The sequence below is a fragment of the Macaca nemestrina genome, chromosome 10 (assembly GCF_043159975.1).
Source record: "Macaca nemestrina isolate mMacNem1 chromosome 10, mMacNem.hap1, whole genome shotgun sequence".
NCBI lineage: Eukaryota > Metazoa > Chordata > Mammalia > Primates > Cercopithecidae > Macaca > Macaca nemestrina.
The window spans coordinates 123,549,524-123,572,485 of record NC_092134.1 but is presented as its reverse complement, the minus strand read 5'-3'; the positions used below and the strand labels follow the sequence as shown (position 1 = coordinate 123,572,485).

Sequence of the window (22,962 nt, the reverse complement as noted above, 5' to 3'; positions counted from 1 at the left end):
TCTCCTTCCCAAGAAACAATGAAATTTTACTGACCTTTATCTTTTTTATATCTCAAACCAGATCTCCATTTATTACATTGTAATAATCTATTTTGTGATTGATTATAAGGAAGTTTCTTATAAACATAATTAAGGTCCTAGTTGACATCAGCCCGATGAATCTTCTGGCAGTATTTTGTTTCTCTCCCACGCTCAAAGTGTAATATCCACTTCAATAGTAATTAGTAGTTCCAAGGTTAACAGAATTGCTAAACAGTGTCTCCTGGTGTGACATGCAGGAATTATATGTGTATTTTTCAAGCAAATCAAATAAAGCAGGATAACCTGGCTGTGGGAAATTCAAAATAGGTTGCAGTTCTTCTATTACATATGACATTTCGGTCTGTAAATATCACACCAAAATCAGAGAAATAATGGGTAGCCCTCACCTCATTGAGGATCAAGTTACTAAGCATGAAATGCCAACAACTATATCCCAAAAGAGTGTTTAAATAATTTCGGATAATATCACAGACAAGAAATGCCAGGACTTGTGGAACATATTTGTCCATCGATCTATACCTGAGTTCAGGGGCCCTGAAAAGGTATCAAATTAAGCATAAATTCTCCAGAGGTATCTTAGGTTAGAAGAAAATTCTAAGTCAACTAAAAAGTAGAATGCTTGTTCTTTCACACAACAATGTATACTCTAAAAAGGGCATATGATTTGAAGCTTTTTTCTAGTGTTAGTCATGAGTTTGTAATTATTCATATATATTCATTAACTAGTTGGACAAGCTTTACTTTTAAAAAGTATTATTCACTTTCTTAGTAATTAATAAAACTTTCTTATAGAAAATTTGAAAAACTTTTTAAAACTTAGCTTAAAAAGGAAAATTAAAATAATCTATGACACTTCCATTCAGATATTTGGTATTAATATTTTGGTCCTTCCCATCCTTTTGTTAATCATATTGAGAAACATGTACATATTTTTAAAATGGTATTATACTACAAAAACTGGCTGTTAGTATTTTTATTTCATTAAACATTTTTTTTACTATTTTTAAGGAATGCGTATATTCCATCACATAGTTAGATCATATTTAATTTAACTATTAATTTTTAGACATTTAAATTATTCCCAATTTTGTTTGCATACACATATCTTCACACACATCACTCATCATATTCTTAAAATAAATTCCCAAAAGGTAAATAGATAGATCAAAAAAATAAGCACACTTAAAAGTTTTTTTTGTTTTTGTTTTGATTCATGTTGACCTATATTGCTAACAAGTATGAAAAACCCATGTTCCAGGAACGTCAGCAGTACTACTGGCATCATTTGTAATGTGGCCAACACTTCCTAAAATAGTCAGATGCAAGCTATGTTCGGATATGCTTTAATGTCAAGTTAGGCCTTAGTCACATCTCAGAATGTCATGTGGTTAGTTTTTAAAGCTATTTCTCCTTCAGTTTCTTCTTGAACTTCAAGCAGTAGTAATGAATAAGCAGAGACATCTCTTTCCATTAAAGTGCAAAAAATTATTCCCAGCATTTGCATATATTGATACAAATACACAATTTTCCTGTTTGACTATACTCCATAGGTACTGTATTACTAATTTTTTGTTCTCCTTTTTTTGAAAAAAACAAATGCAGGCATACCTTACTTTATGGTGCTCTACTTTACTGTAATTCACAGATAGTGTGTTTTTACAACTGAAGATTTGTGGCTTCCTTGAGTCAAGAAAATTTATCGGTGAGGTTTTTCCAGCAGCATGTACTTACTTTGTGTAACTATGTCCCTTTTTGGAAATTCTCACAATATGTCAAGTATTATTGTCATTATTATATCTGTTACGGTGATCTGTGATCAGCGATTGTTGATGTTACTATCGCAATTGTTTTGAGGCACCACAAGATGCACCCACTGTACGGAGTGAACTCAATCCATTAATGCTGTGTGTGGTCTGAGTCTTCCACCTACTAGCTGCTCCCTGTCTCTCTCCCTCTCCTTGGGCCTCCCTATTCCCTGAGACCCTACAATATTGAAACTAGGCCAGTTAATAACCCTACAATGGCCTCTAAGTATTCAAATGAAAGGAAGGGTTATATGTCTTCCACTTGAAATCAAAAGCTTAAAACGATTAAGCACAGTGTGAAAGGCATGTTGAAAGCTGAGATAGGCCAAAAGCTAGGCTTCTTGTGCAGAACAGTTAATCAAATTGTGAATGCAAAGGAAAAGTTCTTGAAGGAAATTAGAAGTACTATTCCAGTGAAGACAGAACTGATATGAAAGTGAAACAGTCTTATTGCTGCGAGGGACAAAGTTGGAGTGATTTGGATAAAAGATCAAATCTCACAACATTCTCTGAAGCCAAAGCCTAATCCAGAGTAAGGCCCTAACTCTCTTCAATTTCATGAAGGTTGAGAGAGATGAGGAAACTGCAGAAGAAAAGTTTGAAGCTAGCAGAGTTTGTTCATGAGGTTTAAGGAAAAAAGTCAGGCGGACGCAGTGGCTCATGCCTATAATCCCAGCACTTTAAGACCGAGGCAGGTGGATCATGAGGTCAGGAGTTCAAGACCAGATGGCCAAGATGGTGAAACCCCATGTCTACTAAGAAAACAAAACTTAGCCAGGCATGGTGGTGGGTGCCTAAAATCCCAGCTACTCAGGAGGCTGAGGCAGGAGAATCACTTGAACCTGGGGGGCAGAGGTTGCAGTGAGCTGAGATTGCGGCACTGCACTCTAGCCTGGGCAACAGAGCAAGACTCCATCTCAAAAAGAATAAAGAAAGCAAGCAAGAAAAAAAAAGCCGTGTTTGTAACGTAAAGGTGAACCAGAAAGTGCTGATGTAGAAGCTGCAGCAAGTTATCCATAAGATCCAGCTAAGGTCATTGAAGAATGTGTCTACACTAAACAACAGATTTTCAATGTAGATGAAACAGTCTTCTACTTGAAAAAGATGCTATCTAGGACTTTCATAGCTAGGGAAGGTAAGTCAATGCTGGGCTTCAAGGCTTCAAAAGATAAGCTAACTCCCTTGTTAGGGCTCTGCAGCTGGGGATTTTAAATTGAAGCCAATGCTTATTTACTATTTCAAAAATCCTGGGGCACTTCAGAATTCTGCAAAAACGACTCTGCCTGTACTGTATAAATAGAACAACAAAGCCTGGATGACAGCACATCTGTTTACAGCATGGTTTTCTGAATAAGTTAAGCCCACTGTTGAAACTTACTGCTCAGAAAAAAAGATTCCTTTCAAAATATTACTACTCATTGACAATGCACCCAGTTACTCAAGAGCTCTGATGGTGATGTATAAGGAGGTTAATGTTGTTTTCATGCCTGCTAACACAACGTCCACTCTGTAGCCCATGGATCAAGGAGTCATTTTGACTTTCAAGTCTTATTATTTAAGAAGTGTTTCATAAGGCTACAACTGCCGTAGACAATGATTCCTTGGATGGATCTGGGTAAATTGGAAACCTTCTGGAAAGGATTCACCATTCTAGATATAATTAAGAACATTGGTGATTCATGGGAAGAGGTCAAAATATCAACATTAACAGGAGTTTCAAGAAGTAGATCCTAATCCTTATAGATGACAGTAAGGGGTTCAGGTCTTCAGTGGAGGAAGTAACTGTAGATGTGGTAGAACTTATAAGTGAACTAGAATTAGAAATCGAACCTGAAGACGTGACAGAATTGCTGCAATCTCATGACAAATTTGAAGAGATGAGGAGTTGCTTCTTATGGATGAGCAAAAAAAAAGTGGTTTCTTGAGATTTACTCCTGTGAAGATGCTGTGAACATTGTTGACATGATAACAACGGATTTAGAATACTATGGAAACATAGTTGATAAAGCAGTGGCAGGGCTTGAAATAATTGACTTCAATTTTGAAAGAAGTTCTACTGTTGATAAAATGCTATCAAACAGCATCACATAGTACAGAAAAATCTTTTATGAAAGAGAGTCAATCGATGCAAGCTTCAATGTTGTCTTTATTTTAAGAAATTGCCACAACCACCCCAACCTTCAGCAACCACCATACTGATCAGTCGCGGATATCAACATGGAGGGAGCACCCTCCACCAGCAAAAAGATTAGAACTTGCTTAGTTGATTGTTAGCATTTCTTAGCCACAAAGTCTTTTTAATAAACGTTTTTAATTTAATGATTTGTTTAGACATAATGCTATTACACATTTAGTAGACTAGAGTATGGTATAAACAGAACTTTTACATACACTGAAAAAAAACAAAAAAAAATATGCAACTGGCTTTATTGTGATATTTATTTTATTGTAGTGGTTTGGAACCAAACCTGCAATATCTCTGAGGTATACCTGTACATCCCTCTCTTTCATTGCCTTCAGATTTGTTTTTCTCCTATGCTTTTGACTGAGAGAAAAAAAGATCTGAAATTTATATGAGTGGTATTTATAAAATTAAATCTATTGCAACCAATGGAAACTATCTCAAAACACAGAAGGAAATAAAATTGACTTTATGGTAGGATTTTTGTAATTATTATCAGCATGATCAATGCATTTTTATTCATTGCAACTATATGTGGAGTAAGTTGCTAAATCCTAGCAATAAAAAAGAAAATATTGAACAATCCTCATCTTCAGTTGAATTAGTCGATAGTTGAGGAATGAGGACACATATGTAAAAGGATAAATTCTAATACACACTGTGATATCTTAAGTAGGGGTCAACCAGTCAATATCCTCGGCATTCAGAGAAGTAACTACTATGGACTAACAGAGGCACCTTCAAGGGAATTTGATCTACATTTTGAAGGAGGACTAGAACTTAAAGAACTAAGAGAGGGTTTTCCAGCAGATGCTACAGTGTGCACAAAAGTGAAAAGGCACATGCATTTTCAGAGTAGAAGTAATATATCAACGAGCCAGACTGGTTCAGTGAATAATATGGTAGAAGAAAAATCTAGAGTGTTTTGCTAGCCTTGAATATTTACATTGTAGGGTGTGCTAAAGGGAGGTTTATTGGACATAGAAAATCATTTAATGTTTTATGAGAAATGAACTTACTTTAGGAGATTTGATAAGGTGTTGTTATTAAAAATGTTAGTATAGAATGAGGTAATTATGGCCTAGACTAGATAGCAGCAGAAGAAATTAAAAGCAAGCATTAAAGCCTAGAGTCATTAGGATAGAAAAGTCAACAGAACTCGGCAACTGATTAGATGTAAAGATAAGAGAATACTAAGAATTCCACAAACTTTTATTCAACTGTGCTTGGGCTAGGGAATCATAAATAAATGACCTGTCCTCAATGATGTATATAATATACAATTTTATAGAGAAGGGAGTTATCAACTCCACAGGGTGTTAAAATATTGCTGGAACAGCTTCACAGGTAAATTGATGCTTGAGCTTGGAGTTCATGGATGAATAGAATTCCATCAGATGGGAAAGGTTAAAAAAGTAACAAACAGGGGCAAAATATTACCTTTAACAATTTAAGTCTATGTAATTGGAGAAAGGTGATAACACAGGCTACAGTGAGGAAGTGTGGTAGTAAAGATGTTTTAGGTGTAATGATAATGAGTTCAGGTTCAACAGTCTTCTAAGAAATATGTAGAGTGCCTACAAATCTGAAGGCATTGGGGACACATCTATGAACAAAACAGATAAAAAGTCACTGCTTGGCCGGGCGCGGTGGCTCAAGCCTGTAATCCCAGCACTTTGGGAGGCCGAGACGGGCGGATCACGAGTTCAGGAGATCGAGACCATCCTGGCTAACACGGTGAAACCCCGTCTCTACTAAAATACAAAAAAAATTAGCCGGGCGAGGTGGCGGGCGCCTGTACTCCCAGCTACTCGGGAGGCTGAGGCAGAAGAATGGCGTGAACCCGGGAGGCGGGGCTTGCAGTGAGCTGAGATCCGGCCACTGCACTCCAGCCTGGGCAACAGAGCTAGACTCCGTCTCAAAAAAAAAAAAAAAAAAAAAAAAAAAAAAAAAAAAAGTCACTGCTTTTCTGGAGTTTGCATTCTAGTGGAAATAAATCTATAGTTAAAGGTATAATGTTCACCAAAGAGCTTTTTTTTGTTGCAATGTTCCTTTTTTATTTCTTCTTTGTCATTTCTATCAATAAGGTAAAATAGTCACACAGGGAAGCATGGGCGACTGCTAGCTAACTTAACAAGTCGTCACTTAGGTAACAAAACTTACCTAGTAAACTGTTCCCTCCAAGACTGCAAACTATCCTTACACTGACCTTGATGTCTACAAGCTTCAGACAAATGGTCCAGTAATTGAGAGCAATCAATTAGAGTTAATCACATTTAGTTAGGAGAATCTAAAGTCTTAATGGACTAAAACAAGCTGACCTGCTTGTAGCTTTGCATTTTAATTGTACTCCTTCTGTCCTCCACCTGTGCATGACGTTATGCTGAGATCTTCTGACCTTTGCAATACTTCACCAAATGTGTCTGGACCGCAGTTCTCTCTACGTCTCGTTGCTAGAATGCTCAAAGGCAGAAAAATACTGGAAATGTACTTGCAGGTCAGAAATAAGAGTTTTGGCTGACTAACCTTATAGGTAAAATTCTTGTTGCAATGAAAATGCTCAGTTTAATGAAGAAAAAATACGTAACTTGCTTAGCATTCCATTTGAAGTTGCCATCCAAGACAGTTGAGTTGTGTGATACCATTGTTTACTTGACTGGATGGCGGCATAGTTCCCAATTTACCCTTCAGTAATCTGATATGCTGAGAAAATACTGGCCATTTAAGACTTTACAGTTTTCTAACCTCCTACTGGAAGCCAGTCTTCAGAGGCCTCACCTGACTAGATCATTCAGTTAGTTGTCTACAAAAGCAATTTCGAGTTTGTTTTGTTTATTTATTTATTTGTAAATAAATTACTATAAGCGGTTCCTTCACATTTTACATTATGCTAATTTTTTTCTGAAAAATTGTTTCTTTAAAATTAATTCTTCTTATCTAAGCCCTAGTAATATCTAATCATGTCAAAACAATATGGAGCCAAAATTATTTCCAAGCCGGAACTTTGAGATAATTGAATCTGTTTCTTCTGATGGAGCAAGATGACAATTTGAGGAATCCATTTGAGGATAAATTGTCTTTGGAACAGGATTTCAAATGCTAAATAACTTCACAAATTTATTTCAATAAAAAATATTTATTAAGTACCTAATGGCTGCTAAATCTTACAACAGGCAAATGCCATCCAAAAATGAATAAGGCACAGTTACCCTCAAGAACTTCACAGTCTAGTAAGATTTAGCCATATTAAATTAAAGATTTTCATACTACTTTAGAAAAGATTTTAGATTATCCATGATCTACATTTTATAGATAAGAAAGCTGGCAGGAATCAGACTTAAAACCACATTTCCAAAGTCTAGTGAAAGGATTTCCTACTGCAGTCCACATGAGAGTATGGAATATGGAAAAATAATAATTATTTGGTGCTAATATTACCTTAATCGATTATGGGATAATTGTTTTACCTTATACACTGGGGGTAGAATTCATTCTCTGTTCTCCCTGACATGTCTTATGCATTTTTCCTTACCATTAACAGCTTAATGGATATATTTACTGTGTATTAGTTTTACAGATCAAGAAATTCGTAAAGTGGCAGTTCAACAATTAGACACCCTCTTGAATGATGAACTACTGGAATATCTCCCACAGCTAGTTCAGGTAAGAACAGCAGAGTTGCTAAGGAAACCCAGAGTTTTAACTAATTATTCTCTAAAAGGTTCCCAATGAATCAACAATAGACTATTTAGAAGTGATATTGCAATTTGGCCACCCAAGGGACTAAATGATGTCAACATAGGTAAGGAAGACATTCTCTATCTGAAACTGTTACAATTACAAAAAAGGTACGTTAATTCCAAAAAGGAAAATTTTTTTTAAATGATTTCATTTATTGATTAGAACATGAAAAAATAGACATGCTTGTGATAAAAATTTACAAATATGTATATATAAAATGATAAAAATTACCAAATAAATGTTATATAGAAAATAATCATTTGCTAGGCAACTTCTCATAATTTATGAGTTTCTTGCACTTCTTTAGAGGCTTATAATATTGATCATAAATTTTATCATAGTAATTTCTAATAGCCAAATTTTGTCACCAAATAGTACATTTTAGTAACATCAAATATCATAATGTTGGAGTAATTTTAGAAAATAATATAATGTTATCTAGTAATGTAAGCAAAGACTGATTTAGTCTGAATATGATGAAATATAAACAATTAAATTACACATTCCACACATGACCATGTAAGTAACAGAATATCTAATCTATAGAAGGTAAGTTGTTTTCGTTTTTTCCAGGATGACTGTATGTTGAGAGCTAAATAGATCTAAACTTGTGACTTTTTATGCTTTGTTTTGTTTTTAATCCAGCTTTTTTTTTTTTTTATCTGAAAGATCCAAGTTGTTACAGCTAGTTTGAATGTCAGTTGCCTCAGGTTTTGAAAAGTGACTGGAAACAGGTAGAATGAGCCTATATTAATAAACTTTAGTAGAGTATGACTTTGCACAGACATTATGAATTTCTCTGAACATCTCCTTAAGAGAGAGAGCTGGTTTAGAAATAGCTGTACCATAGAGTACAATCCAATCTTTCTTGAAAATAAGGTTAATCTAACTTACAAGTTCACCGTTCATCTCATGACTCAAGGATATGGCAACATGCTGTTTCTAGCCCAATTCAGGAGAGCATGTTTTCACAAAAGTTTGTAGACATTAAACTCATTTGAAAGTCTCTATCTGAGTAAGTACACTTGGCATCAGGAATGTCATTGAGGCCCATATTTCCGCAAATCCAAGTTTATAAGAAGGGGTGCACACAATCTAACACAGCAAATACACAGAAGGCAAAATTAAAGTTTCAACTATGTTATGATTAAAAAGGAAGGATATAAAATGTCCTGAGATGGAAAGAAATCGATAGTGTGACTAGAAATTTTTTTTAAAAAAGGAAGAATTTCAAAACGTTCATTGTCCTTAGACTTCTATACTCTACCTTGAATTTCAAACTTTCCAACACATAAAAAATCCTAACCTGTTGATTGTTTTCTGGAATCATGCTATTTTGTTATGTATTATCATGTTGGAATTATGCAGTCTATATTAAAGCTGTAAGAAAGGACTCTAAGGCTATAACAAAACAGAACATACAGTTCATAGCTAACAGCCAAATAAGACCCAGACCCAGGGGTTACTGCAAACCACTTCAGATAATATGGTGTTCACCAGAAAAATTGTCTACATTCTAGATGATCAGGCAGGATTTAGGGGGAAATTGTATCGGTGGACAGAGTAAAGCAGGAAGCTTGGAAGCGAGGAATAACAAACAGTTATTGGGTTCAGGAAGAAATAATGGGGCAGACATCTAAAAAGGCAAGCAAGTAGGTAATTCTGAAACATACCTCCTGCTCATATGCTCATATAATATGCTCACATAATATGCTCACTATTAGGGCATAAATAAAACCTATGACCTAGCCAGCCCAGCATTAGCATGTAAGTGAGAGAGGGCCATGGCTACAGTTTAAGACAGCACACACTATTGTCCTTCTACATTCAGACAGCATCAGGAGTTTATGCAGATTTGCTGAACTCATCTTCAGCACCCTCACACCTTAGGAATTTATAAACATTCGCATTCTTGAGGATAGCTAGCATATTGAGGTGTTTCTTCAAGTGTATGTATGACTGGATATTGTACTCATTTTTTCCTGCTGTCTGTACTGTGATATAAAGCCTGGCTTAGACTCTTAAGCTGTGTGTGTGTGTGTGTGTGTGTGTGTGTGTGTGTGTGTGTGTAAGAGAGAGAGACTTAAATGGTTTATCAAACAACTAAAGATAGAAGCTTTGTCTCTCAAGCAGGAATGGGCATTTTTATGAGAACCTGGTTTTCATTTTCACATATTCAGATTCCTGGGATGATGATAGCAGCTTAGCTACAGATTGCTGTCAGTGAAGTCCCTGCAGAGGACAGGTGAAGCCCTAAATTAGGTCCCTAAGGATAGCAGGGGCTGCCATTGTTACCTGTGTTTTCTACCCGGTTGGGTATCCTAAAAAACTTAAGAGTTGTTCACAGTGGAGATGAAAGAAAGGATTTGGGACTGAGTTATGGTAGTAATAGTTTTGAACTTTTAAGCAAAACCTCAAGGCCTGGAGGTTAATAATGATACACCAGTTGATGATTTCTGTTAAGGCTTTGAATGTGCATTAATTTCATCTCCAAATAGGAAGAAATATCTATGGCTTAATAATATTGTATTTAATAATCCAGGACTTTTTGTGTCAGTATTCTCCCCCAGCACATGGTTGAACTCTACAAACTCCTGCCCTTATTTCTTATCCATAACAAGGAAAGGAAGCAAGACTACACAAATCCAAATGGTGTAATGTATGTGTGTTTTGTTATTAGTCATACACCGACTCATAAAACCATGAATGTGTTACTAGCATTTTGTTAAAATGTGCATGCTGTTTTCTCTAGTCTTTTCTCAAGCCTCTGAAGTCCCTCTGTATTCAGGTATAATTTTGTTACTGACAAGTAAAGTAATTGTGTCTCTTACTTCAGGCTGTCAAGTTTGAATGGAACCTTGAGAGTCCTTTAGTGCAACTTCTACTCCACCGCTCCTTGCAAAGCATCCAGGTTGCCCATCGTCTTTACTGGTAAGATTACCTAAAACAGGCAAGGATGCCTTTTTAATTGCCAACTTCTCTATGGGGCAGCTTTAGAGGAAGCAGAAGATTTCTTTACCTTATAATTGATACAGACCGTAAAATTCAGGCAGTTTTGAGTCTTTGTCAATGTTATTTTTATTAAAGAGGATAATTTGCCATCATTTTCAAAATCTACCAGTTGGACAGTTGCTACTGTTAATCAGGAAGTTAAATCCAAACAGAATTTCAAATCTGAATGATACTTTTCTTGTAGCTTTAAATGACAAGTACAATTTGTTTAGCTACTCCTTGAAGATTTTAATATAAAATCTAGTTATGAGACTGAATGTTTTTGGAAGAACATGTGGTATAAAATACTTTCTGTGCAATGTTAGCTATAAACCATAAAATACTTATTTTGTTGAATATTTCTAGAGCACTAAACTTTTCCCAAAGCATAAATTTGAAATATCATTAGTGAAGAAATAAGACTGATTCATGAGATGCCAGAATTTCTGTAGCAACACCTGAGGATATTACCATTTCAGTTTCCCCATACTTTCTGCCAGAACTTAGCTTCTGTACATCCACCCCACTATTTCTTCACGTACCAAATTAAGATTGTCAAAAGATGCTATTCCTGAGAAGGCTTGTCAGTTGGACAGTTGCTAGTGGAGACTAACGAATGCTAAAGGTGAAGTGGAAGAAGTTCAAGGACCTGGAGTGGCTTGTGAATTTCCAATCATCAGTCAAGTTTGGGTGTATGACTAGAGTAGCTGTACCACATTCTCTAGAACAACAGGATATGTGGAAGGGTATTATACCTACCATTTCCTTTACTTTAAATATCTTTAATGTTGCCATTCTCCAATTCCATATGGCATGTCTAACATTCAGGGTGCCTATAGTGTGATTGGAAATGGGTCATGATGAGGGGGTATGAAGAGATGGAAGAGAAAGATAAGGGGGGAGGAGAAAAAAAGATGATGATGATGATTCAGCAGATATGGATGAATCAGAAGAAGATGAGGAGAAAGACAGAGTAGAGTCTTTGATGTTCCCATTCGTAGATGCTGCTGCTCGTGCCTTTTTTAGCAAGCCTTCTTCTGATGGAAGCACTGGGATGATTCTAGTCTGCTAAATAGATTTCTCAATAATGTAAATAACTGCATTATTCTCAGCATATAGCAAGAAAACCAGAATGAAATATTGTTCCAGGCCCTGGGTTCTGTGTGACATTACATTAGGAACTGGATTGTTTTGGTTAGTTTTGTGTTTTTGAAGTAAAGAAGGAAATGGATTGCTTTTTTTCTCTAGCTAAGGGACAGACATTTCTTTCTTTCTTTTTTTTTTTTTTTTTTTTTTTTTTTTTTTTTTTTGAGTCAGAGTCTCACTTTGTCACCAGGCTGGAATGCAGTGGTGCAATCTCGGCTCACTGTAACCTCCAACTCCCTGGTTCAAGCGATTCTCCTGCATCAGCCTCCCAAGTAGCTGGGACTTCAGGCACATGCCGCCACATCCGACTAATTTTTGTATTTTTAGCCGACTAATTTTTGCATTTTTAGTAGAGACGGCGTTTCACCATGTTGGCCAGGATTGTCTTGATCTCATGACCTCGTGATCCGCCTGCCTCAGCCTCCCAAAGTGCTGGGATTACAGGTGTGAGACACTGAGCCCAGCCGACATTTCTTTCTTGTAAATTATTTTTTACTTATAAACATAGAGAAATTGAGAGGGAATTGTTTTGAATAAGGATTTAAAGTGTAGCAGAAATACCGACACAAGGGTAGATAGATACCATGTGACTGAATGAGTCTGTGAAAAGATTTCTTGAAGTTGAGAGTTATTTATAAATGAAACAAAATTTGTAATTAGGCCAATCCATTTAGAGATTTCTCATATTTTGTACTCACAGAGAACTCATTGGCTAAATAACTTGAATGCTCGTAGTTTGTCCTTTCTTACACAATATATCCTTGAATTTAAAGTCTTTATCATCAAGATCTTGACTTTGAATTTTTCATCACTACAACCTTGAATTTAATTTCAAGTCTTCAACATGATGACCTTGAATTTAAAGTCTTCAACACTATGACCTTTATCATATTATTCATAGAGGCATCATTTTGAAGTGTAGTATGTAAAAGTATTTATGGGTTGTTTATTAACAAAAAAATTCTTCACAATGTCTCATGTGGTTTAAAATCACTATTTCTGTTTTATTTCTCCATTATATACTTGACTATCTAACTTTGTGATAAGTGACATGAATTTTGTGTTAGGATTAAGTATGTTTTCCTGAAACATTGGGTTTTTTGTGATTATATAATTGAGAGTTAAGAATAAAATCCTTCTAATGTTAAAAACTCACATATTAAAAACAAATTTTGGTTCCAATCCTGTTTTTTAAAAAAACAATTTCTCCTATCATCACTTACACTTGATCCTATTGAACATAATGTTCTTTGCATGCTGTTCTTTGCATGCTGTTCTTCCTACTTTTCTTTGTATTATTAACCTTGTTGATTCAATTTTAATTTAATAGGACAAAGTTTTAGCAATTATAAGTTTCAATGACCTAAGGATAAAATTAGATCTATGTTTTACTCTCATGAGTGTATGACAGGCATCATTTAGTTGCTTGATTGATAGTTAAGACCACTAAATAACAGGAAAACAGCAAGTCAATATCATTTGGAGTGTCATATTTTTCTGCTTCAAGAAATGTTACTCATAATGAGATCACTCTTCTCATGAAAATCACTCAAGAAGTCATAGCAAAGAAGAAACCCAAGGAACTTGGTCAGAGACTGTTTGATGCTTGTTTTCATTTTAAATGCCTAATTTAAAAACCAGAACAATTCCTCTAGCATGTTACTATAATAAAACATGAAATACATTGACTGGCATGAGGCCCTCCCATGAATAGACTCTTATTAAAGCTCTGAATGAAGGCTTATTTTCTTCAGTTTTTCACAAAGCTACTTTGGTGCAAAGGAAAGTTAAGTGGATATACTTTGTGGTGTTCTGCTGTCATACTAAATGTAGGACTCCATTAAACTCAATGTTTAATTCTCTTAAAACTTTACTGGTTTTTGCATGCATTATTAAAATGTAGGCATATTTAAAAAGTAACATAGCCAGATAACAATTTTTATTTTAATATCTGAACAAAAATATAAAAGCATATAAAGTATAAAATATAAAAAAGACAATGTTTTAGGTGGGCACGGTGGCTCACGCCTGTAATCCCAGCACTTTGGGAGGACAAGGCGGGTGGATCACTTTAGGTCAGGAGTTCGAGACCAGTCTGGCAAACATGGTGAAACCCTATCTCTACTAAAAATACAAAAATTAGCCGGGCCTGGTGGCGGCCTGTAATCTCAGCTACTCGGGAGGCTGAGGCAGGAGAATTGATGGAACCCGGGAGGCAGAGGTTGCAGTGAGCCGAGATCGTGCCATTGCACTCTAGCCTGGGCTGACAATGGCAAGACTCTGCCTTAAAAAATAAAAATAAAAAAAAGACAAGGTTTTAAAAAATATTTAAAAATATAATAAAATATTAAAGACGTCTTCTAATTGACTAATGATTATTCAAATACTTGCACCACCTCAGTAAGTTCTTCATCTGCTAAAGTTGTATGAAAAGTGATCATTTGAAAGGCAACAATGGGTGCACACAAAGTGGTAAATCAATGCCATACTTGCAAATCCATGTAAATACAAATACGTCATTGTTTCCAAAAAGGTTGGAAGGGAAGTTTTTTTGTGTATAATTCTCATCCTTATGAAAAAAAAGTCAAGCCCATTTTTCCTATCAGTGATTCAAGAAGAAACTGAGAAGGAATAGAAAATAATATATATTATAAATGGACTGTTTTGAGAGCTTTGTTTGTAAGAATATGAAAAAAGAGAAATAAGAACAAGGAAGGAGTTTTCTTTAACTTTTAAGTTCAGAGGCACACGTGTAGGTTTGTTACATAGGTAAACATGTGTCATGGGGGTTTATTGTGCAGATTATTTCATCATCCAGGTATTAAGCCTATTACCTATTAGTTATTGTTCCTGATCCTCTAAGAGAGAAGATTTTAAAAATGCCTACAACCCCTTAAAACAAATAAAAATTAAGAATCAGGCAACATGCACTAAGCATAAAATAATATTAATTATATTTAAAATATATCAGAGTCAAAAAAAATAGCTCAAGCCTAGCATCATATTTAGGGAGTGATTGCTTCCATGCAAAATGTTTGTGTTAAAACTTTAAAGATGCAGCTCGCATCTCACAATTCATGAAAGAAAAATACTCAAAATATCTTTCCTTAAAAAGAATGCCTTATTTATGTTTTAAAAAACTAGAAACCCATCAGTCATGAGTTTAATGAGATTTTTTTCACATGGATGAATTACTGCTTCCTAAGATTCACCATATTCAACACTGAACTAAATATCCTGTCTTGCCTACCCAGGTCTTGAAGTCTTCCTTGTTTCTCACTAACTTGACCAATTGTTCACCAAGTCCTATAACTCTATGTATCCTCAACAGCGCTCCCTGCTCCACAACTTCCACCTGCCACTATCACTAATCAGAAAGTTGCCTCACCAGATATTGAGCTATGAATAAGTAAAATTGGAATGAAAACCATCTTGACTACTTGGCATCACTGTGGATAGCCTTTCTGAAAGGAGAAATTGACTTAGGCTCACAGTGAGTCTCTTCCACTGGAAGAGTGAATGTAGGATGAATAGCCCCTATCTTCCAAGGCAAGTGAGTTAACTAGAAGCTTTGTGTTGGAATTTAAAAGCTTTACCTCACAGTTTGCATCCTAAAAAGGTGGCTATAAATGGGAACCATAACATTTGGAGCTTATGCCCAGGAGGCCCCTCCTCCATTGTGTAATAATTAATTACAAAAGCTTAAATGTGGTGCCCCTTTCCGTTTGGAATAGGAAACATTTTAACCACCAGTGAAGTACTGAGTTGAGTGGTGGCCCCAAAGAAGATATGTCTGCAGCCTAACCTCAGAAACCTGTGACTTGTGAATGTGACCTTATGGAGAAAAAGGGTCTTTGATGATAGAATTAAATGAACGATCTTGAGATTAGATCCCCCTGGATCATCAGGGTGAGCCCTGAATCCAACGCCAAGTGACTTAATGAGAGGCAGAAGAGGAGAAGACACACACAGAGAGAAGGTTCTGAAAAGGGAGGCATTGACTGGACTGATGCAACCCCAAGCCAAGGAATGCCTATAGCTACCATGAGCTGGAAGAGGCAAGGAAAGTTCCCCCCTGGAGCCTTGGGAGAGAGCACAGCCTTGCTTTCACACTGATTTTGGACTCTGGGCCTCCAGAACTATGAGAATACATTTCTATGATCACCAGTTTGTGTTAACTTGTTATGGCAGCCACAGGAAAATAATATACAGACTTTATGAAGGCCTGGGATGTCACATCATCCAGGAAGCTTTCCTGATCCTCTCCCAGCCACCACCTGGGATTGAGTATTGCTTCCACATCATGTCCCACAGCATACTGTTCACGACTCTGCCGGACATCATATCACACTCCCTTGACACCCCTGCTGCCTTGTCCCCTCCCCCTCTTAGTCCACAGAGTAGCTCAAGACAGCAATCATGTCACCCCATCCATGTACCAATCCAGCACAGTGTCTGAAACTCACTAGATACCCAAAAAATGTTTTAAAAAGTATGAATCCACAGAAATGTCTGTAAGGCCATCCATATTTTCACACACAGTACTGGAAATTCCACGGTACTCAGGGAATATGAAATCAGGCACTGTCAAAGGCACTGCTGTGCGCCTCTACCTGGCTGCTGCACCCACTCCCGTCTGCTGCAGTGACGGCTAACTGAATACAGCCCCTTCTCTGCAGAATGAGCCTCTGATTCCATAGCCCCCTGGCCTACGAAGTGGGAAAATCTCTAAGATATAAATTACATTCCAGAGCCTCCCCATAAATCAGATCGAGGTTAGACTTGACCCGAGATCTCATCCTTGTTAATTCCTTTCTCTTCCCTATAATTCTGCTGTTACTCCCTCACAGAATTTTTCCTAAAGAGCACTCCTTCAGTAAATCCCAAACAGTGAAATTCTGTCTCACGCCCTGTTCCAGAGAACCTGACTTACAGTAAGTATTTATTATGGAAGATAAAGAATTCAAATATGTGTTTTTAGAAATTGGAGCATCAGTATGCTATGGGTTATATCGTAGGTAGAACAGCAGTATTGCAGTCTTTCCCACTCCTCCTACTAAGTCTGATTGAACAGACTCCAAGAGAGAACCAATTGGAATGAAAAACTCGCCTGTAGGAAGCCATTTTATAACACAACTCCTTTATAAAGTGTCACTTAAGGTGCATAATGCAAAAATCTCTTCAAAGTGTTCCTTTCAAAGTATGGGGATAACCTGAGATGAAGCTCCCATTTGCAAGCTCTATCAGTGTAAGGATCTTTTGTTCTGCTTTATTCACTGATATATCACACGTGCCTAGAACAGTACTTGGCACTTTATAGACATTCAATAATTTACTATTCAATGTATGAATAGGATTAAGTTTCCTGGACCCAGCTGTGCACATGCATACTTATGTCAATAGGGGCGGAGGAGAGCTGCTTCAGAGGTCAACTAAGAACTGGCCTGGCTAAAGCAATTCCAGGAGACTGACCTGATCAGAAATGAGGCAATGGAGAGGGGCCGGGCGCGGTGGGCTCAGGCCTGTAATCCCAGCACTTCGGGAGGCCAAGATGGTCGGATAGAGCGAGACTCCATCTCAAAAAAAAAAAAAAAAAAAAAAAAAAAAAGAAAGAAAGAAAAAAGAAACGAGGCAATGGATATGGATATCACTAGTGAAACCAAAACTGGAGAGGAGGGAGAATGTGAGCAGAAGTCCAGGACTAACCAAGTCAGGAGTTAGGGCCTAAGAACAAGTTGATGGAGCAGCATCTTCTGTACCAGTTGAGAAAACCACGAAATGAATTAAGCCAATGTTGTCTCTGGTACAGGATATTAAATGACCATATCCTGTGACTTTCATATGCTATCCATAAAACTGAGATGATCCAAAAATCTGTCCATTTATTTTTTAAAAACAATCCTCCCTACACTTTTTTTATCTAAAATTTTGGGGCAATTTCTCAAGTCACAGATGACTTTAAATAAAGCAAGAAGATGTGGAAATTTGGTATCCCGTGATTCGAAGTCACAGTTGTCTCTCTCACCCCCTCTCCACAATACGTATCCCCTAATGCCTGAAATTCTCTCATTTGCAAGTCACTCCTTGAGGTTAAGTATTGCTCTCTTCCAGCAGTTCTCTTCTAATATGAAAACATATATATATTCTGAACCTAATGCTTATGGGAATTAGTTTATCATTTGTTCATTAATGTGACAAACATTTTGGACACTGTTGAACTATTAATGATAAAACAAAGGATGATCCTTGCCTTAAAGAAGCTCAAGAGCAAACATATTAGCATCCAGGCAGGAGGAAAGAGCCCACTGGCCACGTGGCAGGGACAGAGCAGAGAGAGGAAACTCAACAAATTTTGTCCACTTTACAGTTTTGCCTATGACCTGTTCCAAATAAAAGCAGGGAGGCAAGGCTGGACATCCAGTGAATAAAAAAGTCTGCGTGCTCCCATTCTGTCAGTTTTAAATACTGATAAAGGCTTACAAATGAATACACAAAGGAGGTAAATGCTCTCTTTTTCTGCTTTGATGTCTGGAACACTCCCTGAAGCAAGGGGAAAGAGCTGTACTTCAGGGAAGTCGGAAGTCTTGCAGAGCAATAGAGCACACATGATACAGAATCGATAGGGGGCTTTAAAGCCTCAGCCCTTTACCTCTGAGAATCATTATTTTGCAACTAATTTATCTTTTTACCTTTACAATGTAATAAATAATGAATTATTGCTTCATTTTTTGTAAGGGAAAGATATGTCTCACTGACTTTTAATATTGATCTGCTGTAATCATCTTTCCACCCTGTTGTTCTCATAAATGTATACACAGGATAGAATCCCTACTTTCAGCAACTTGCTTAAACCAAAAGTAACTGTTCTCTATCCCAACCAACCTGAAGAAAAAGAGGCAGATAGTGGTAACAAGGTTTCCTTTGTACACAATAATCTGTAAAATCCATCAGCATAGTTTTCCAGTTAAGGCATAATACAGGCACGGTTGTTTTTGCTTCTTCTATTTCTATTTTATGCAATAGAGGTTTTATATAGTTCCTTTAATAAAAAGATTTTTAAAATACCATACAATCTTTAAATTAATTTGGTGTCATTTAAGCCCTATTACTGCTATTAAATACTTATGAAAATAGAATCTTATACAAACTTCTACCACAAATCAAAGCAAAAGCCAAGAAAAGAGCTGCATTGTCAATGTATCACTGGTTTTAAGGGAGGAGACTACCCCTCATATTGTCTTACACCCAATTTCTGCCTCCAAAGAAAGAAGAAGTAAAAACTAAAAGGCAGAAATGAAATCCACAGGCAGACAGCCCGGCGCCGTGCCCTGGGCCTGGTAGTTAAAGATTGACCCCTGACCTAACCGCTTATGTTATCTATAGATTCCAGACATTGTATGGAAAAGCATTGTAAAAATCCCCGTCCTGTCCTGTTCGATTCCGATTACTGGTGCATGCAGCCCCCAGTCATATACACCCTGCTTGCTCAATCGATCACAACCATCTTATGTGGACTCCCTTAAAGTTGTGAGCCCTTAAAAGGGACAGGAGTAGCTCACTTGGGGAGCTCGGCTCTTGAGACAGGAGTCTTGCCAATGCTCCCAGCCGAATAAACCCCTTCCTTCTTTAACTCGGTGTCTGAGGAGTTTTGTCTGCAGCTCATCCTGCTACAGTTTAAATCATTTTTCCCTCAAAATCTTCTATTTTGTTAAGAAAAAGTGAAGAGTTATGGAAATGAACATTATATATATACATAATGAACTCAAATGTTGAAACTTGGACCCACCCAGGCCTTTGGGAACTGAGCTTCCTAATCCACTGTCCAGCAATTTTTCATTACAATAACCACATCCAATTACATCATTGCTTCCTTAGATAGTAATCTGGTTTCCCTATAATAATGTTAGTCCCCTACTGTCATAGTTTATACTAGGGATTTGGGTTAAGTCCTTGAAAAGCAGTATTATAGTGTTTAATTATTTGTTATTTCTCAATCAGACTGACTTTGCTCTAGCCAACAAAAAATATGGTTGACAAAAAGGCATTCTGTTTAGAAATTATTCTTGTCTTCTAATAATATTTGAATTTGGCATCCAAAAGGAATACACTAACAGATACTCATAGAGTTACAGTATTTTGAAGTCAAATGGAACTTGAAGGATCATCTGCTATCCCAGAAAGGGATCTCAACATGTTAAGTGATTTTTCCAATGACAATCATCTAGCTGATTAAAGAATTGAAATTAAAATACGTTTATGGTATCTCATGCTGAATTCATATTTCTTTCTAATTCAACATCTACTTTCAAAAAGTATAATTTGAAGAATTCATGAAATGTTTATTTTTTCTATCAACAATTAGGAACTCATTCAAATACTGAAGGTGTGACTTCTTTTTTAACTTAAGAGCAAAACTGAAAAGAAAACGATGTTGCAAATTGAGATATTTAAAAGCTCAAAATTGTTGCCCTTAGTTGTTGGCATGACTCACAAGTGCTGTCAATTGTAAATGTTAATGAGTAGTTATATATGAGAGGCCCGCTAACATTGTGTCCTTGAAGGAGCTTTGAAGCAGATAGTAGATTGTTTCCAGAATCTTTTTTTTATAGTGTCTAATTGACATTTAAAATATTAAGTGTGGCTGGGCATGGTGGCTCACGCCTATAATCCCAGCACTTTGGGAGGCCAAGCTGGGTGGATTATGAGGTCAGGGGTTCAAGACTAGCCTGACCACATGGTGAAACCCCGTCTCTACTAAAAATACAAAAATTAGTCAGGCGTGGTGGAAGGTGCCTGTAATCCTAGCTACTCGGGAGACTGAGGCAGGAGAATCACTTGAACCCAGGAGGCAGAGGTTGCAGTGAACTGAGATCATGCCACTGTACTCCAGCCTGGGTGACAGAGCTAGATTCCATCTCGAAAAAAATAAAAATAAAAATAAAACTTTAAGTGTGCTCTTTTAGTTTTAGTATTAAACCATGAGTGATGATACCAATAACTGAGTAATCTACTTAATAGACTCACTTTGTACTCATTTTTCAGCACCTATTTCATAAAACCAAGACTTTCTCAGTTTTCTCAAAAATACTATTTAATTAAGCAACTACCAATTATGCTAATACAATTAAGTCACCCATTTCATCAAGTTAAATGAGTTAGAAAATAAATCCCTCTAGGATGAGAAAGAACATGACAATAATAAAATGTAGGCAAATGAGTCTTTGGTTTCTGTCCAACTAAAAATACACAGTAAGCAGTAGGGTACAGGCCTGAAGGACAGGGAAAAGATCTGAGATGGTGACAGAAAATTGAATGTCACCAGCTCGTTGATGGGACTTACTCAGAATCCTTTCATCTCATGGCTCAGTCATTCCCTATCCTCATCCATCAGTGCTGCAATAACAGAATATCTGAGAAATAAACAACAGAAATTGTCTCTCTTAGTTCTGGAGGCTGAAAAATCCAAGATCAAGACGCTGGCAGGTTTGGTGTCTGGTAAGGGCCCAATCTCTGCTTCCAATATTGCACCTTGAGCACTGCATCTTCCAGAGGAAAGGACTGTTGTTCCTCACGTTGTAGAAGAGTGAAGAAAAGCAAACCCACTTTTGCAAGACTTTTTTATAATGGCATGAACCAATTCATGAGTGAATGGATCCTGAACATCTTCCGTTAGACCCCCACCTCTCAATACTGTTGCATTGGGGATTAAGTTTCCAGCTCATGAATTTTTAAAGGGAACACATTAAAACCATCACATCATCTAAATTTAGCTCTCTCAAATATATTCCCTGACCCAAATAAGATAGAATCATAGCGTATAATCATAGAATCATAGCATCATGTTGGAGATACTTTTAGATGCTTCTAGCAGACATCACTTTTGTCTATATTCCATAGGCCAGAAGTCAGTAATAATGCCCCACTTAACTGCAAGGTGGCAAAGAAAAGTTGTCCATGTATGTATATATACAGAAGCAAAATGAAGTTTAATTTGGTAAACCCATAGCAGTTTCTGCCATACAGGTAAAAGAGCACAGATTATTCAAGAAATCTGTCCATAAAGTGGTAAAGGAATAGAACATGAAAGAAAGGCCAATATCCGCCTTTCCATATATTAGTTGGCTTTCTTTTCAAAAACCAAAATTAACCTTAACAGACAAAAAAAAGACTACTAGCTAACTACTCCAGTAAGAATCATCATTTTAATAGACATCCTCTAAAAATGTCTTTAACTTTTGTCCAAAAATTTTACAAATAATTCCAAGATATTTAACCTATGGGTATATTTTATAACCAGTTTTTTTTTTTTTTTTCTGGAGGACTCATTATTAAGATATTTATGTAACTATGGTATATGACTGGCATCTCAGCTCAAGAAGTTCAAAATTGAATTCAATATTCCTCCCCTCTACCCTTTCAATTCTTTCACCCACCATTCCCAAACTTTTAAAAATACAAAATGCCCTAGTTTACAGCCATTACTAAGATACCCAACACAGAAAATCTAGAAGACATTATTCTTACCCAATAATCTCTATTTACTTATTTCTTAAGTCTTGATTCTTTTTTTCTCATAAATTCGTCTTTAATTTGCCCTTTCCTTTCTACTTTATAGCTAGCACCTTTGGTATCATCTACTTGGAGTGTCACTACCGCTTCCAGGCTGTTTTCCTTCACTTTTGTTCTTGCCTATCCCCAGTCCATCCATCCTCCACACTGCTCTCAGAATAATCTACACATGTAACAACTTGATCCCAAACTCATAAAGTGGGCTTCAGGTCATGGGTAACCTCCAGCTGGTTAGCATAATTTCTTAATTCCAGTTTCCTCTTATGACAGAGTTTAGAATTAGACTATGAGATCCATGTTAAGAGAGAATGGATTTTCTCTCTTAACATGACTTGGCAACGGAGCGTCATAGTTTCCACTTTGCCTATCTCCCATCCCATCTTGTAAGCCTTTCTACATCCAAATATGATTTTTTTTTTATTATTCTCAAGTAATTACTCAAATTCTCAAATCTTTCATGCCCTGATGACTTTGCACACAGTTTTC

At 36.6% G+C, this 22,962-nt stretch overlaps 1 protein-coding gene and 1 pseudogene across 2 annotated transcripts in view; both read left to right on the top strand.

The window, feature by feature from the left end:
• The window catches only part of LOC105481413 (phosphatidylinositol-4-phosphate 3-kinase catalytic subunit type 2 gamma), a 421,186-nt gene that overhangs the window by 172,054 nt on the left and 226,170 nt on the right, over positions 1–22,962 (top strand). For both annotated transcript variants that reach the window (XM_011741018.3, XM_024792846.2), the window contains 2 exons: positions 7,599–7,692; positions 10,607–10,701. In XM_011741018.3, coding sequence (XP_011739320.2) covers positions 7,599–7,692; positions 10,607–10,701 — 189 coding nt within the window. The remainder of the gene's footprint in view (positions 1–7,598; positions 7,693–10,606; positions 10,702–22,962) is intronic.
• Positions 11,196–12,012, top strand: LOC139356811 (F-box only protein 3-like; annotated as a pseudogene).